The sequence below is a fragment of the Macadamia integrifolia genome, chromosome 14 (genome assembly GCF_013358625.1).
Source record: "Macadamia integrifolia cultivar HAES 741 chromosome 14, SCU_Mint_v3, whole genome shotgun sequence".
In the NCBI taxonomy this organism is placed as follows: domain Eukaryota; kingdom Viridiplantae; phylum Streptophyta; class Magnoliopsida; order Proteales; family Proteaceae; genus Macadamia; species Macadamia integrifolia.
Genome location: NC_056570.1, coordinates 21999562 through 22016733, shown reverse-complemented (window position 1 = coordinate 22016733; position 17172 = coordinate 21999562). Strand labels below are relative to the sequence as shown.

At 34.3% G+C, this 17172-nt stretch overlaps 1 protein-coding gene across 3 annotated transcripts; it reads right to left on the bottom strand.

Moving 5' to 3' along the window:
- Positions 1-667: 667 nt before the first annotated feature.
- Positions 668-16900, bottom strand: LOC122060426 (probable inactive purple acid phosphatase 27). Of its 3 annotated transcripts, none has more exons than XM_042623510.1 (14): positions 16406-16900; positions 15832-15919; positions 15459-15725; positions 15246-15354; positions 14312-14344; positions 13313-13430; positions 12510-12642; positions 12234-12421; positions 11560-11746; positions 11405-11472; positions 9684-9780; positions 9374-9562; positions 8455-8535; positions 668-849 (listed from the first exon to the last, which is right to left on the bottom strand). In XM_042623510.1, exons 1-14 carry the CDS (start codon positions 16762-16764, stop codon positions 793-795), a joined length of 1974 nt encoding a protein of 657 aa, XP_042479444.1. In that variant the 5' UTR covers positions 16765-16900; the 3' UTR covers positions 668-792. The 3 variants fall into 3 exon arrangements, with proteins under 3 accessions (XP_042479444.1, XP_042479445.1, XP_042479446.1); XM_042623511.1 differs by having other exon boundaries at positions 13313-13427; XM_042623512.1 differs by lacking the exons at positions 11405-11472; positions 11560-11746.
- Positions 16901-17172: the final 272 nt, after the last annotated feature.

Below are 17172 nucleotides of genomic sequence, written 5' to 3'. Positions count from 1 at the left end.
AAAAAAAAAAAAAAAAAATGTAGCTAGTAAGAAAGGCTATCTAACTCCAAATTTAAGAATCTAGCGCGAATCCAATAACATATTTGAGAATATATATATAATAGGTAGAGCGTTGTGTGGGATAATCAATATTATTGCATCTCATTTTGTTTCAATTAGGTAGTTTAGATTGGATTGTTCAAGTCAGATAGGCATGTCTAAGATTAGGTTTCTATTTTTTTCCCCCAATTGTCATCTCTGTATATGTATGGTACAATAATGCAATGGTTTAGGGCTCTCCTAAGTCAGAAAATTCAATATCACAGTAGGTTAGGTGAATGGACTGATGGGTGGGTTCATTGTCACTCTCTTATTTTTTTAAGAGTTATTATATGTTGCACTAAATGTGTCACTCTTCCTTTAGTTTATACCGTTATTGGTTAGTTATTGGTTAGTCACTCATAGATACATTAATATATGCTAAGAAAAGCTGACAACAAATTTGTTTTCTGGATAGAAAAGATGAAAATTCTTCAAGTAAAGAAAGAAGAACATACGCTGACAACCTAAATTTAGATGTTTCGTCACCAATTTTCTTATATTCAATTTCACCCTCTTAGTGGGGAAAAAAAAAATGATTTCATAGTCAAAAAGTACTTTTTTACATTGAAACAATGAGTAAGCCTTATCAGGTTGTACCTTATTTGCAGTTTTAATATTTCTCTTTTGAATGTAGAATGTATTACCTCTCTCTCTCTCTTTCTCAAGAAAAAAAAAATTGCAACTTCTAGTGAGCAAAAAAGCATAGTAATTCTAGCTTTTGATGATGCGGAAACTATCTTCAACTGTTCTTTTCTCTGAATTCACAAACTGAAGGTGACAAGAGAAGAGAAGAATAAGTTAGTTTATAAATCAAACGAGAAAAGAAATATAAAAACACTAATTATATACTATGTGAATTATTATTATTATTATTATTATTATGTTAATCTTGATTGCTCTAATGATATATGGGATAATATTAAAAAATTATAGTTATAAATGTCATAAAACCTAAGATAAATCTCTTTTAGCCATTTTTCAAGAATGTTTCCTAGTAATTTTTCTATGAAATCTACTTGTATAACATTCTTAAGAAAAAGTAGAGTATAAGGCCTTCATGGGGTATTAAACCTTTTGTCTCACCTTACTTAGATCCACCTTTGGACAGGGTAAAGCTAGAATTTTCTTCTAGTCAGTGCAATCAATCAATAGCAAGAATGGTAATGGGTCAAGTTGGATTAAGTTTTATTAATAAGTAAGTCAATCCAATCAAATAATAACTAATAATCTAAGGAGAAATATAATAATAAAGGGACTCCAAACTTTCCTACCATATGAAGTAAGCCATTTCTACATACATTGGAACTTAATAAAGATAGGGTTTTGAAGGCCAATCACATAGTAATCAATAATCTAACAATAAATATAATAATGATGTGACTCCAACCTTTCCCACTTATGAAGCAAGAAGTTTCCTTACATATATTATAAGGTAATAAGGGTAGGACCTTGAAGGTGAAAGGTGAACTAAAATCATCCTTAACCCATGAAAATCCATTCAACCTGTACTCCACACAAGGACTTCATGTGTTGACCCACCCAAAATTTTAGCAAAAAATCTCATCTCATCTCTCCTTTTAGGTACCTTCACAAAATTTTTGGGTGAATTTTAAGTACTTTTGATTATCTCTTATTTTATTTTCAAAAGTTTGTTTGTGTCAAGGGTAAAAAAAATAGTTTTCAAATAACTTGAAAATAATTTATCATTATGTTATTATAAAAAACTGTCATTATCAATGCATATTTCTTGAATGTGTGCACATACGTAATGATAGAATTTAGCTTCGTTGAAACAAATAGTATACTAAAATAGATAAAAAAAAATTACAAATTAAGGTGTCAATAAGAAAGTCTTATATATATATATATATATATATATATGTGTATATGAAAATAAGAGTTTGAGAGAAAGGGAGGCCGGTGGGTATTGCCATTTCCTAGCACATAACCATGCAGACATACCATATAGAAATCAGAAGAAATGAAAACCAAATGAAGAAAGAAATATATACAAAAGAATTAAATAGATACTGTGTGTAAAATATGATTAGAATTACATTAATTTTTGAATGCCCTGATAATATATGAGATAAAATTTGAAAATTTATAGTTGTAAATGTAATGAATTTGAAGATTAACCTCTTTATCCACTTATCATTATGTCATTGTCCAAAACTTTTACATGATCTTACTCAGATCCATCTTTGAAGAGGGGCAAAGCCAGATTTTTCTTCTAGCCGATGCAACCAATCAAAAACAAGAATGGTAATGGGTTGGGTTGGATCAGGTTTTTTTGATAAGAAATTCAACCTAATCAAATAGTAAACAATAATCTAAGGAGAAATATAGTAATAATAGGACCACAACCTTTCTTACCTTATGAAGTAAGAGATTTCTTTACATATATTGTAAGGTAATAAGGGTCGGCCTTGATGGTGAGGGGTGAACTAAACTCATCTTTAATATCCATTTGGACTCCATATGCCGACCCTCATTTTTGCCCTTCCCTAGCTCATAATCATGCGGATATACCATATAGAAATAGGAAGCAATGAAAAAAAAAAAAAAGAAATAAAAAATTATTAAAGATAAAATTCTTCTGTAAAATCCTTTAGTTATTTATCAAGAATGTTTCTTAGTAAATTTTCTATGAAATCTATTCATATAATATTCACCGGAAATATTAGAGTACTTAATTGCATAGAGGACACCTTTCAGCCTTTCAGCTTTCATGTAATCTGACTCATATGCACTTTTGGACAAGGGTGAAGTCAGAATTTTCTTCTGCTCAGTGCAACCAATCAGACGCAAGAATTGTAATAAGTCGGTTGTATCAGGTTTTACTAATAACAAAAGAACCCAATCAAATAATAACCAATAATCTAAGAAGAAATATTATAATAATGGGACCCAATCTTTTACACACACATATATATATATATATAATCCACAGGAACTTCTTATGCCAGCCGTTATGGTTGACCCACGTAAATTTTTGGCAAACATTTTCACCAAAAATCAATACTTTTTTTCATTTCATTTTTAGGTACACTTGCAAATTTTTTGAGTGAAATTTTAAGTAATTTCGATCGTTTCTTATTTTATCTTCACAATTTTATTTTGAGTTAAAGGTAAATTTTTTTTTTTTTCAAATATATTTAAACTGACTTGTCATTATGAAATTATCAAAAACTACTATCACTGTCTTTGTACATTTAAAATAATTGAATTTAGGCTCATTAAAAAATAAAGAGTATTATATTAAGATGGAAAAAAAAGAAAAATATAAATTATTTGACATCTCAAAGGGTGACAATAAAAAAATCTTATACGTGCATGTAGAAAAAAAGAATATAAAGGAGGAAGGGAGGAAATCACCTTTCTGTAGCTCAAAACCATGCAGATATTCCATAAAAAATTGGAAGAAATGAAAAATCAAATGTGAAACAAAATTAAAAAGAATTAAGTATTAAGATAAAAAAGTAGATTGTTTGGCCTTCATTGTGGTATTAAATTGTGTAGAGGACACCTTTCACCTTATCTTATTTTGATCCACGTTGGATGGGGGCAAACCCAAATTTTTCTTCTAATCAGTGTGAAAACAGTAATGGGTCTAGTTGGATCAGGTTTTCATAATATCAAAGTCAATCAAATCAAATAATATACGATACTATAAATAAATATATAATAATAATGGGTCCCCAACCTTTCTGACCTTATGAAATAAGAATTTCCTCACATATATTGTAAGGTAATAAGAGAAGGGTATTGAAGGCCCCAGTTTAATAGTAATCAATAATCTATGGAAACATTAATAACAATAATAGGATCCAACCTTTCTTACTTGTGAAGTAAGAAATTTCCTCACACATATTGTAAGGTTATAAGGGTAGGGCCTTGACAGTGGAAGGTGAACCAAACTCATCTTTGACCGATGAAAATCCATTCAACCTGTAATTCATAGGGATTTCATATGCTGGCCCTCATTGTTGATTCACCCAAATTTAAACAAAAATGTGTCATAAAAAATCACAATTCCTCTCTTGTTTTTGGTACATTTATAGTTATTTTAGTGAAATTTTAAATATTTTTATTGTCTGTTGTTTTATTTTCATTTTTTTTAAATAATTTAAATTTGACTTGTCATTATGTTATTATAAAATATTATCATTGTCTTTACACATTTTTCTAGTGCGGGCACATTTGAATGATAGCTTTAGTCTCATTAAAAAAAATGTTATACTAAAATGGAAAAATAATAAAATTACAAATTATTTGACACGTTGAGGGGTGTCAATAAGAAAATATTTTTTGTGTACATAGAAAGAAGTATTTGAGGGGCGGGGAGAGAAAATTGCCCTTTGCTAGCTTATAATCATGCAAATATAGCACAAAAGATTTGGAAGAAATTAAAAATCAAATGTGGAAGGAAAAAAAAACATTAAGTATATATTATTTATGAAATATGATGAGCATTATTTGCTCTGATGATATATGGGATATTATTTGAAGATTTGCAGTTGTGAATGTCATGAAATTAAAGATAAGTCTCTTTAGCTATTTATTAAGAATGTTTCCTTATAAGTTTTCTGTAAAAAATCCTCATATAACCTTCGAAGGGGAAAAGAAGAGTAGTTGGCCTTAATGCGGTATTAAATTTCAAAGAGGCCACCTTTCGCCTTACTCTTATTCGGATCAGAATGGTACATAGTGGGGGTTGAGTTGGATCAGATTAATTTCTCTAATCACAAAGTCAAGTTAATCAAATAGTAACCAATACACTAAGGAGGATTATAATAATAATGGGACCCCAATAGGAACCGTAATCTTTCCTATCTTATGATGTAAGCAATTACCTTACATATATTGTAAGGTAACAAGGGCAGGGTTTGAAAACCAATCAAATGGTAACTAATAATCAATGGAGAAATCTAAGAATAATGGGATCCCAACCTTTCTTCCTTGTGAAGTAAGCAAATACCTTTACAATTTTATTGGGTGAAATCCTAAGAACTTCTGATTGATTCTTGACTTAACACCAAAAGGTTTTTTGATTCGAGGTTAAAAGTAAGTTTTTAAATAATTTAAAAATATGTTATTATAAAAAAAAATCGTAATTCTTGTATATTTTTCGAGTGCAGATATGAAATAATAAGATCTAGCATTGTTTTTTATATAAAGAAAGAATAATTTGAGTTGAGGAGGGGTGGAAAATTCTTATGGGTGTCAATTTTAAGCCCAATCCAGTAGGACCGACTAAGTGACTGTTTAAAGCCCGAACAACATATCGGGCTCAAGCATAGTTAGTAAATTCGGATTCGGGAATTATTCGGAATAATTCGGACGATTAATTTAAGTATTCGGTCAAAAAAGCGGTCAAAAAATCTTATTGGGTTTTTTTTTTTTTTAAATTGTTTTTATATTTTTTAATTTTTAATTTTTGGTTTTTTTTAAAATAATGTTTAAATGGACCGAATAATTCGGTTTAATTCGGATTCGGTCCGAATTATTCGCGATTTATATTCATTTTTGAAAAAGTCACGAATTTTAAAGAATTTTATTTTTAATTCGGATTCGGTCCGAATTTTTGATAAAATTCTTTAAAATTCGGTTCGGCCGAATAATTCGCGAATTATTCGGCCGAATTGATAACTCTGGGCTCAAGCCCAACCCGATTATAATCTCTTTGCCTGGTGCAAGATCATTGCCCATCGGTCAATTGATTGGACTGATCGATTATAGGCCCACCTAAGCCCAACCCTTTCAACTCGACCTAGCCCGATCTTTTAATCACTACATGAAATTCTCGTTTTACCCCCAATGTCCATAAAATAAAGATAGGCAATGTTAAGACATGCTTTTAATATAAAAAAGGAAGAAAGAAATATGTTAATTGAACCTTAATTCAGCCAATAGTAGGGGATTAGACATGTTAAGATATGTATTTAGTCCCAGCCCATTTATATCCCATTAACAATCCATTTACAGTTAAACATGCATTTAGCCTGGTTAAAACCCTATTGAAGCCCCGACCTAAATGGCCGAATATAAACCATATCATGTCCTTCCAATGTAAGTCCAATTAGATAAATGATGCAAGACTTAAAAATGATCAAACCCAATTAAGGCCGGCCAAGGCTGACCCAGCCCGACCTATTGCACCCTAGAAATTCCCTTCCCTACCATATATAAATTGGAGGGATAGAAAAGGTAAGGTCGGCCAATTGCCCCCATGTCTTTGGAGGACCACACTTTGAGTTTCCCGAAATCTTTTGTCATCTTTATTTTATGGCCATTTGTCGTTTTAGAATTTTTATGCTTTCAACAAATTTAGACCAGATCCAACAAAGACTTTAAAAAATCTATTTTGCATTTTTGGTTGTTTTTTCTTGTTTTAATAAACTTGTTTATGCGGAAAGGAGAACAATTTTAAAACTATTGATAAATAACATCAACTTTAGGAATCAATGTAGAAATATGTATAATCCAAAGTTACTCCCTTTGGTGTAATTTATATTTCTATTTTTCTTACTTATTTCTTTTTCTTAGGTGTTGTTGGTGTAATATTTTACCTTTATTATTTAATGCTAATTAAAATAAATTATTTTGGTGAAGAAATTAAGAAAATTTAAATTTATCACCCAAGTATGACATCTAACAGAGCTGCCTAGAGGGCTAGGATTCGATTTGTGAACAATTCGTGAGTGGGATGCCCCAAAGAGTTGTTGTTATCGTGTTTTTTTTTTTTTTTTTTTTTTTTTTTTTTTTTATACTTGAGAATCCATGTAGCCGACTCCATTTAGTTAGGATAAGGCTAAGCTTTGTTGTTGTTGTAGAGATGAAGAGGTTTTATGATTTATAAAGGTTGGGGTCACATTATTATTATTGGTGAGAGAGAAGACTAATGATATGATTTCCGTCATGTCTAGGCTTGGATTTATAAATCAAATCGGAATTGTTTGGAATTGGATCAGCCAACCTAGATCCGGATTCGATTCCATTTAATTTTAAATTCATAAAAAATATTTTGGAATTAATTATATATGAATGCACTTATATCTTCATTTTTTATGATCCGATCCTTTGCCATTGTTAGGGGTGAAAGTTTGGCCTTAACAACTCAAATCCGTGTTGATGTGGCCTCAACCCGAATAGGGCTTGGACCAAGTTTTCTGACCCCGAGGGTGGGTTAGGTTGAAAAACCCCAACCTTGGATCAGGTTAGGGTCGGGTTCAGGTTGAGGCCTCAACCCACCCCAACCCGATCCAACCCGGCCCGAAATTTAATCCTAAATTTTTATATTAGAATTTAGGGTGCCCATTGATATTTCATTTTTCTATAATTTTTTAATGTATAGGATCTAAATGGCAAAAACAGGTTAATCGAGGTTAATCCAACTAGTACAAAAGCCAGGGTTAACCCAACCCAGCTCGACCCAACCCGACCCTAATAGGGTCAATTAGGGCCGGGGTTGGGTTGATATGAACCTAGCAGGATTGGACTTGAGCTTGAACCCGAAAAGGTTGGGTTGGGCCTGGGTTGAATTTTGAGGACTTAGGATTGGGTTAAAGTTTTAAGAAATCCGGTCCAACCCGGCCTTGTTTCACCCCTAACCATTGTCATGCCTCTCGCCCCTACTTCTTGGCCCGCATTGGCTCTGGCTTCCCCTCTCCACGCCCTTCCCTTGACTCAAACATTTCCTCTCCCATTTCAGTTGCCGCCTTCTCTCTACTCCCCCTCTTTGCACTCCACCCGATCCCTACATCCACCCCTTACAAATTGCCGCCCTTGATCCCCACCCCACTGCCTCTTTGCCCTCTTGCCCTCCTTGCCAAGTCCCTCCCCCTACCCGCACCCTTACCTACCAACCCTGCCCTAGCAGACGACCATGCAATCCAGATCAACCTCAAGGTGATGTGGTCTCACTCATATGGCTGTTACTCCTTTAGGAGGAGAATGAAAGGGAGATGGAGAGGGAGCTGGAAATGAAGAGGATGGTAACGAATAGCTGATGTACCTTTCATCTCATCCGATGGTCAATCTAGTGCTACCTCATGAGATTTCCATTGCTAGTGTGTACATCGTTTTACCATAGTTCAATATAAATCATGTGAGTCTCTACTCTTTTGAGTCTTTGACTCTAAAAGGAGTTATTATTTTCTGCAGTGATTGCAGTGGTGCAGTGAGCATTGAATGACTGAGAGCATCTGAACATGTGCTTCGAGATCCTCTCGATCATCTGATACTCATTGCACCACCACACTCACTGCAAATGATGTTTTTCCCTCTAAAACTGGGGCTTGGGACTTATACTTATGTTTATCTTTGACTTTCACTAGTTAAGGATGGGGATTTGGCTTTAAGAATACTAACCTCAACTTTTAGCTCTTCCTTTGTTGCGTGAAATCTTGTGTATCCAAATTGAGAAATCCTAACCAAACTCCAACTACCAACCTGTTCCAAACAAATCACATGAATGACATTAAATACATAACATTTGTGTTTAAACATAAATGTTTATATATATAAATGGAAAAACGAATGCTTCTTGGTCACGTATCTCTTATGTTAAGACACAGAGGATGGCAAAATTATATGTCTACTCTTGTGAAACCTAAAAAATCCATCCCATGTTTATGCCCATGTAAACCCTTCATTAGCCCCTGTGCTAGCTTATTTTATAGGGTTGCTCCTACACCCTACAAAGAAAGTTACTGCACTAACTCGCTTTACTTATTCTAAAGGCCGTGCCAGCCATTATATATAGTTAGGCCTTTGCTTGTTTCCTTTGTTTTTTATTTACGGCTACCCTCTATTTTGTTTGTGCTGCTATGACATAACATGGAGTCATCCCGAGACAGTAGGATATATGGTATAGGGCCCCCCTATTTCCTCTTCCTTAAAGTCTCATTCCTAGAGGAGGCTTGTCTGGGCTAAAAAATCTCCCTTTTTCCTGAAACACTACTGTTTTGTTCAGTCGGTATTGTTGTATATCCCTTACTTGAGCAGTGAACTACATTTACGATGGATGTTGGGACCCTACTGTGAGTCATCCATCGACGGCCAGAAAGCATTTTTTCCAAATATATATATATATATTTTATTTTTTTTTATTTTTTTGTTTTGTAACCAAAATTGATGGAAAAAATATATCAAACCATAGCAATTCTAGTGTACCAAACAAAAAAGGGATTCACCAATCATTGAAAAGGAGATTTTTATTTATTTATTTTTTTAAAGGAAAAAAGGAAAATTAAACCATAGAAAGAAGAGATGAAAGCCATTCACTTACTTTGAGAGGAAATTTGTCCAATGCAAATCCTGCCATTCCAATGATCACATGAACCGGAGCATTGTAATTGCTATTATCATATGTTTCAGTTCCATTTGTGTCTTTTGTAGGCTTGCCCTTGCATTCATTTTGATAAACAGCACACATTCTTTCATAGTTATGGACATGGCCAAACATTGCTAGATCCACCTGATTCATAGTGACAAATATAATACATCATTAATTACCTACTTTCTTTAATTAATTAGATTATAATTAATGAGACTCTAATACCATCTTAATACTAATGCATCCGCCACATTTTACTTACTTTGTTGTTTATTAGTAAAGGCTCTACTGCTGCAACAAACCTAGGATCCACACTTTGAGTTAGTCCTCCTGGTATTGATGAATACATAGGCCGGTGTCTGCATTAGCAAATGTTTCACTAGATCATTAAACAACTTTCCCTCGCTTTCATATCATAAAATATTATACAGAGATGCTAATCAAATTTCTAATTAAAGAGCAACTAGATTTTCAATACTATTAAGGTTTGAGTGGTTGTTGTAGTTGTTGTTGTTCTTATTATTCCTTTTTTTTGGTAGAGTTCTTGATCCTTACGGAAACAGAAGTCAATCTAAGGAAATATTTTCTTACCCAAAAGTACTAAGTTGCTAATTGGAGGAATTGATATTCAAAATTTAGCTTTGTTTAGATTATTAAAATGATCCCCTAATCCCGCTCTAATAAGAATTGTACTAGATGTGTGCACCATAACCGGACCAGAAATAATGGGGATAAAGATTCTAGGGAGTTCATAATATATTCAGGCATGGAATGATTGTAATATGTTGCTTGATGGTAATCGGTGCATATAGTTATGGGAAAAAGAACTTTGTCTGGGAGCGCTGGCTCCATGTGTCTATCTTTCTCCTCCCCATGTAGAAAGACATATGTATCACTTATTTTGGGGAGGAGAGAGATAGACATAGGAAATGCTGATGTAGGCATGCTCTGGGATAGAGAAAACTTTCTCATCAGTTATTTAGTTAGAAAGGCATATGTATCACTTATTTAGGGGAGGAGAGAGATAGATATAGGAAATGCTGATGTAGGCGTGCTTTGAGATAGAGAAAACTTTCTCGTCAGTTATTTAGTTATGGGATCAAGTCTCTTATCCGATTGCATAGTGTAGGCTAACCCCTCCTTACCCCTCCTTGTCTCTATCTCTCTTACATCATTAGACATAGACACAAGTAGGCATTAGCATACGCTACGTAGCTTGGTAACGTTCTTTTTCCCTTCTGCTTTAGGATTGGTTGGTTTAGATTCAATAGTCAATTTCATATTTAATAGTTTAGTTCTGGGGCAAGTGTTTTTTGTCCAAGAGCACGTACTGCGCCAAGACACAAGGGCATGCACCCCTAGGAGGGGCATGGTGCTCATATCACACCCCTTGTGCTTGTGGCATAGTAGAGCTCTTAGATAGAAAGCTTTGTTCTTTAATAATGTTAACATTTGTTGTGCTGCGTACATTATGACTTTTCACAGTGTTGAGAGCCTCATGCACTAAATGCACCCTGTTTTTTAAGTCAATTTTCTATTTGAAAAATCTTAGGACTCAAACATTTTTTTTTGGGGGCTTAATAATTGAGACACATATCAGTTAGAAATTGTAAATAAATTTTATTAATTTTTATATTTACTATTAGCTAGTCATCCTCCATTATGAGATATTTTATTTTTTGGGAGGGGTCATAACCTCTATTATAAGTTGTTGAAGTAATGCCTAGGAAATGCCCTTTAACATGCTTCTCATCTGAGTCAACATAGCTTTATTTAAGGCTATTTGACATTTTTTTCCCCTTAATAAATATTTATGTTGGGGTTGTGGAGAAGGAATGCCTTGATTCTTAAGCAGACGGAAGGTCTGCTTACCATAGCTTGCACCATCTCCATTCTTTATAGATGCAGTCAATTAGATGACATAAACTCATCTCCAAATTTTTTAAGAGAGAGAGAGAGAGGAGTTAGTTTGCTCATATTTACCCAGTGAAAATTAACCAAGGAGTTCTTGATCGATCCACTGAAGCCAGATCCTTTTCCATCCAAAGGTACTGTAATTTTTTTTTTTACTTTTAGATAATGGTAAATGATTTAATGAATAAAACCTGAAGAAACAGAAGGATCATATTGAATATTACCTGTTCAGAGTTGGGGCTCCAATTATGCTCAGTAGAAATTACAGTGAAATGAACAGGACCTTGCTCTATAGAGTACCATGGTTTGTCCTTAGCACTTGTGGGCATAGGAAAATACGTTTCATAAGCCACTCCACATTCTCCACCTGAGTCAGGAGTTATGTATACCGATCCTGAGTTTATATAATCTCTGCAAGAAGGATATAGCCAAGGTATCACCATCTTGAGCATAGTCCTTGTACATTTTCTATACTATGGCGTATCTCCTTAATCTGTAGGTGCATGTGATCTAAATTTTACTTAATCACGGGCAAAAAACATGATAAGGAGTGTAATTTCGACACATGTCTGGTTTGTGTCCGTTAAGGTTTTCATCTTAAATTCAATTAGTTTAAAGTGGTGTGACTCTCTTGTGGCTCTTGTACTTGATAGTTAGTCATTTACAACCGATGTGGGATTACCTAAATACTCCCCCTTATATGCAGGTATTCTTGTAGGCTTTGTCTTCATAGGTGGAGCAGGGCCTATCATCGATGGAAGCTTAACATACCCGCTTTAATACAATGTAAAGGATTATCTTAAAACCAATTGATTCAAAGTGGGTGGCCCTATACTTAAAAGTTGACTTACAAAAAAAATTAATCATAACAATAATAATTATGGGTAACAGTTAATACCTTTCATGGTTGCCAATTGCAGTCATATAGGAAATATGTGATGCCACAGGCATGATTTGGTGAAGGAAAAAGTCCCATTCCACTAAGAAACCTGTTGCATAGCTTATGTCTCCAATGTGGAAAATGGAGTCAATATTGCCTGAAGCAACTTCTTCGGCCATGGCATCAACTACTGATATTGATCCTTTCTGCTTATTTCACAGGACAACATAATCTAATAAGAGATGTCTCTTTAAGTGGTATTTACGCGATGAATTGAAATTTTGAGATTGCGACCTGAATGTAATGCTCGGCAGAGCCATCACGTGGGGCTTTTCCCATGTCTCCGAATGCGATGAATTTGAGCTCCGGTGATCCTCCAGCAGGTGGGGTTCGAAATTGAATTTTATCACTCCAACCCACTGAATCACTGCATTATGAGCATAAACTAAGGTTTCATAATGTAGAATTACTTTGTAAAAAAGAATCATGATGTACTATTAGGTTTCTTGGTGAAGTGAATACCTACTACTATAACAATGCCTTTGCATGTTATTTGGTACTGTACTTAGCCCTTCCACTTCACAATTCACATATATGGATTGTGGAAATATGAATCAAAGTTGAAAACAAGTTGGTGTTTTCAATTTCCCTAGTCCAGCCCTTCCAGTGGCTTAATCCTCACAAAAATCCTCTGTGGGGAGACAGTGAGCGGCAGTGAGGATCCAACAGCTCGGGTGCATTCCAGGTCCCTCCCAGCAATTGAATACTCACTATCGCTCACTATTCACCGCAGAAGATTTGAGTCCAGCTTAACCCTAACCCATCCTGCCTCACCTGATCATCTTCCAAGATTGGTCTGGTTTACATCGGGCTAATGAGCTAGTTGCCACCGTACCTTTAACATTTGAAACTGGATTAACATAAGGGCTCAACTCATCAAAACCCAGACCAGCCCTTCCCACTTCATGTTGGGCTAGATTATTTGGGCGTAGGGATTGAGTATGGCAAGTTGGATTATCACAGTCAAAGTTACACATCTATTTTCTTGGATTTTTCTAAATAGTTAATAATATTTTTCATTTTTAAAGAATAATTACCTTCCATATCTATAGGAATAAGAGGTTGAAGGCTGAAGTCCTGTCATCACTGCGGAATGAATGTAGCCAGGGTCATGCCACCCAAAATCCGCAGCTGGGCTCTTTAATGGAGTAGCTACTAATTTAATTCAGAACAAATAAACAAGTCCATTAGAATAGAAATTAAGCCAAGAAGAAATGTATTTTTATTTTTATTTTTATTTTATATATATTTTTTAAGTATAAAAATCCCTCCGATCCTCATAAACCAGTTCGGTTGCTATCAGTTCCGGACTTTGAAACCAGACAGGAACCGGTCGATTAACTAATCGACCAATGTATTAGGACCCGAATCATTATCAATCTGCTGGTCCGGGTTCTTTTTTTTTTTTTGGGTGGGCGTGGGGTGTGGGGCTCTTGTTATGTTGACACCCTCAAGTGATTGTTCATGTAGGACACCCTCAAGAGATTGACTGAGTGTTAAACCTGAAAGTGTTCTGGTTCTAGTTCTTTCAAATTGGAACCAGTTCAGTTAATTAACCCATAAATGAGAATGTCTAGAAATGGTTAATGACTTAAGTAGGGTTGGCAATAGTCCAAGTTATTCAAATGGGTAACCAAAATAAATAAATAAATAAAAAAAAAAAAAAAAAAAAAAAAAGGCATATTGGACCAAATTTTCGATCAATTGGGTCAATCCAGATAGTTAAAAAACCCTAGCCACAGAGGGCGAATCAACCATTTATTTATTTAATTTTTTGATGAATAGGAAAATTACATTAAGTTAAAAAATTAAAGATATTTACAATTGGGCCTCTCACTGGATTTTCAGATTATTTTTGTTTTATGCATTACTTGAGATGCCAACATCCTAAACCAAAACATCACCTCCTATAGAGGTGTGAAACAAAAGTTGATCAATTTGATTAAGTGAGACACCTCAAAAAATAACGGGAATTATTCCAAGGCCATTTAGTACGTTTCAGATCTAACCAGAGAGAGAGAGAGAGGGAGATGAACCTAAGTGGTGTGTCCTGTTCTTGTTCGTCCCACCTGTAAAGAAAAAACAAACACATGATGCATAATATTTTTACAATAAAAGAGATTATTTGGAAAATGAAAATATCATTAATTTCAAAATCATTTTATACTTGGTTATTGAATTTCGTTTTACTTTGCATCTAAAATTGGATTCAAATCCTTTGTAGCATGCCAGCCACATTAATGTATATTTGACGGCTTGAAAGTCTTTGAGGTGAGTGCCAATCGCTTTTCAGCCATTAGATGCGCACTGGGGGACCTGATGAACTGTAGAGGATTTGGATCTTCCAAATCCCTTTGGTTTAAGAGATAAAATAAAAATTAAATGTAAAATATATGGATATTAATAAATTTAAATATTTTATACAATCACATAGGGTAATGACTAAAAAAATTTATATTTTAAGTTTAAAATATTTTACTTCCCTTCCCTTTAATTCCCCTTGCAACCAAACATAGCCTGAATGAATGGAAAATGTAAAGAGCATAGAATCGAGTTTCATGGTGCTGCTGTATCTCTAGAAGTATCTCCTACTATTGTATTGAACGAGCTAACATACAAGATGATTTAAGTACATTGCAAAATTCAGAAAGCATTCCTCTCAATATCTTATTATAGAAAGTAATTCTAACGATCAATAAGGAGTTGTAGAAGACGAAAAAATGGTCTAGATCAGCTCCTCACCTGGAGAGGAGTTACCCTCCCACTACTCAAGGAGTATCTAAACCACAACATTTAATACACCATTGACTTATGGTTTGATACCCTATGGATGATGAGATCTCATATTGAGAGATCACCATATGGGGTGAGGATTTGAACTCATAAGGAAGAATAAAGAATTATCATTAGAAGGAAAAATACCCAAAATAGTAATAGGAGAATGCAAAGGCAATAGACTAAAGAACTCACTCCACATATCATTTTTTGTAAAAGTAGCAACTTGTGATGTTTGGGATTGTCCATTCCCATATTGAACTTGTTGAGGTTGCTGGTCTCCACTTGCCCATGTTAGTCTCATCTGCCCCACAAGAAATACAAGAACTTCTCATTAGTTCACACCTATATATAAAGCTGAAATTAAGAACACATTAATTTACATATTCTCTTAAGAATCAAATATACCGATTCTCCCTTTGAATCTATGTTGGACAGATGACCATACAAGGGGCTTTTGGGATTAGCAAAGCTGACAGTGCCTGTTCTTTTTAAAATGCAAGGTGCATCAAACCCATTTGTGAAGAACACAAACTCTATATCAGTTCTGATGTTAATGACATGAAATGTTAGTGAACCAACACAAGCATTTAATTTACAGATCCCCTTTCTGTATCTCTTGCATTCTTGCTTCTTGCAACCCATATAATCTGGATCATTGCTTAACAACTGAGCCTGTAGTTTCAAATAGTTAAGATCATAAGTTTTCTCTTATCTGGTTACAGATTCATTTGCATTCCCTTCAACAGATTTGTTATTTATAAATGTCAATAGGGTTTACCTTTACAGGATAATGGCAGAGAAGAGGTAGTTCACTAATATCTCCAGTCCCAATGTAGTATCCTTTATTCAGAGGACAATCTCTGACACTGCCCATAAAACAAAAAAACTATAATATTAAAGGGAGTAAAATTTGTTGAGACTGGGATAGAATACATCCTTCGAAGCTAGCCGTTAAGGAGAGGGTGCTATAAATCCTTATATGGTTACATGCTTCCACATATTCACATCCAGTGTAGGTCTTTTTTTTCTTTGCTACATGGCCATTTGTTAAAAGAAAATAATAATAATAATAATAATAATAATAATAATATATATATATATATATATATAAATTCTCCCCTGTAACAAAAAGTACCACTAAAAAAGCAAGCCTGAACCCCCACCTTTGGCATTGCCATTAGCAGGGGAGAAGGAAGCTCATAAAATCAAGAAAACAGGAACCGAGGTCTCCATTGTGCACCCACCTTTGGCATTGCCATTAGGTTTATTGCCTTTGCTGGAACCCTAACAAAATTCTCCAATGGAACAAATGAAAATGAAGAATTAAACAAGTCAGATTTTCTTTCACTGACCTGGAAGATGAAGGTGAGATCATGGCAACCCAATCCAAATGAGAAGGATTTAAAACTCCACTAACTGTGACTGTTACATTTTCATCATCTGAAAGTCCCGAACCAGAACCTGCACTGATATTCACTTGAAGAAATGGATTTGGGTCAATACATTGAAATAAAGTTCTTCTGTTTAATAACCTAAACTCTGATATTGCAGTGTAACCCTGAAATTCTGCTGTGGAGTCAATAATAAGTTGGGAAGAAGAAGAAGAAGAAGAAGGAGAGGAGGTGGTCGGTGACAATGCTGTTAATGACCCAAACAAGAGAAAAAATGTAAAGAAGAAAGAACTGAAATTAAAAGATATAAAAGAATACATTATTGAAGGGAAAAAAAGAGAGTTAGATTGTTAGATTCGTTATTTTAAATTCCTTAACAGCCAATTATATGTTGAAACTCGTAAGAATTAAGCAGGAAATTCCTCATGCTATTGTTTTCAAAGTCTTGAACGTTTGTTATGGATCCGTTGTCCTTGGGTTGGATACTTGTTGTTTTCAGATTGTTACGTAGTTACCTAGGCTCGAAGCCAAATAAATAGAATCTGGAAGGGTATTTTGAAAAATAAAAAAGAACTAAGAGAATATTTATGAACCCAAAAAGAAAGTAAATTATTCTATTTATTTGGCTACGGATGGCAGGAAAGTTCCTGCAACCCGGGTATCAGCAAAAAAATTTAGAACCTTGCTTTGTTTGTTAATAGTTGGAGAGTTTCATGGGGTTTCTTCTT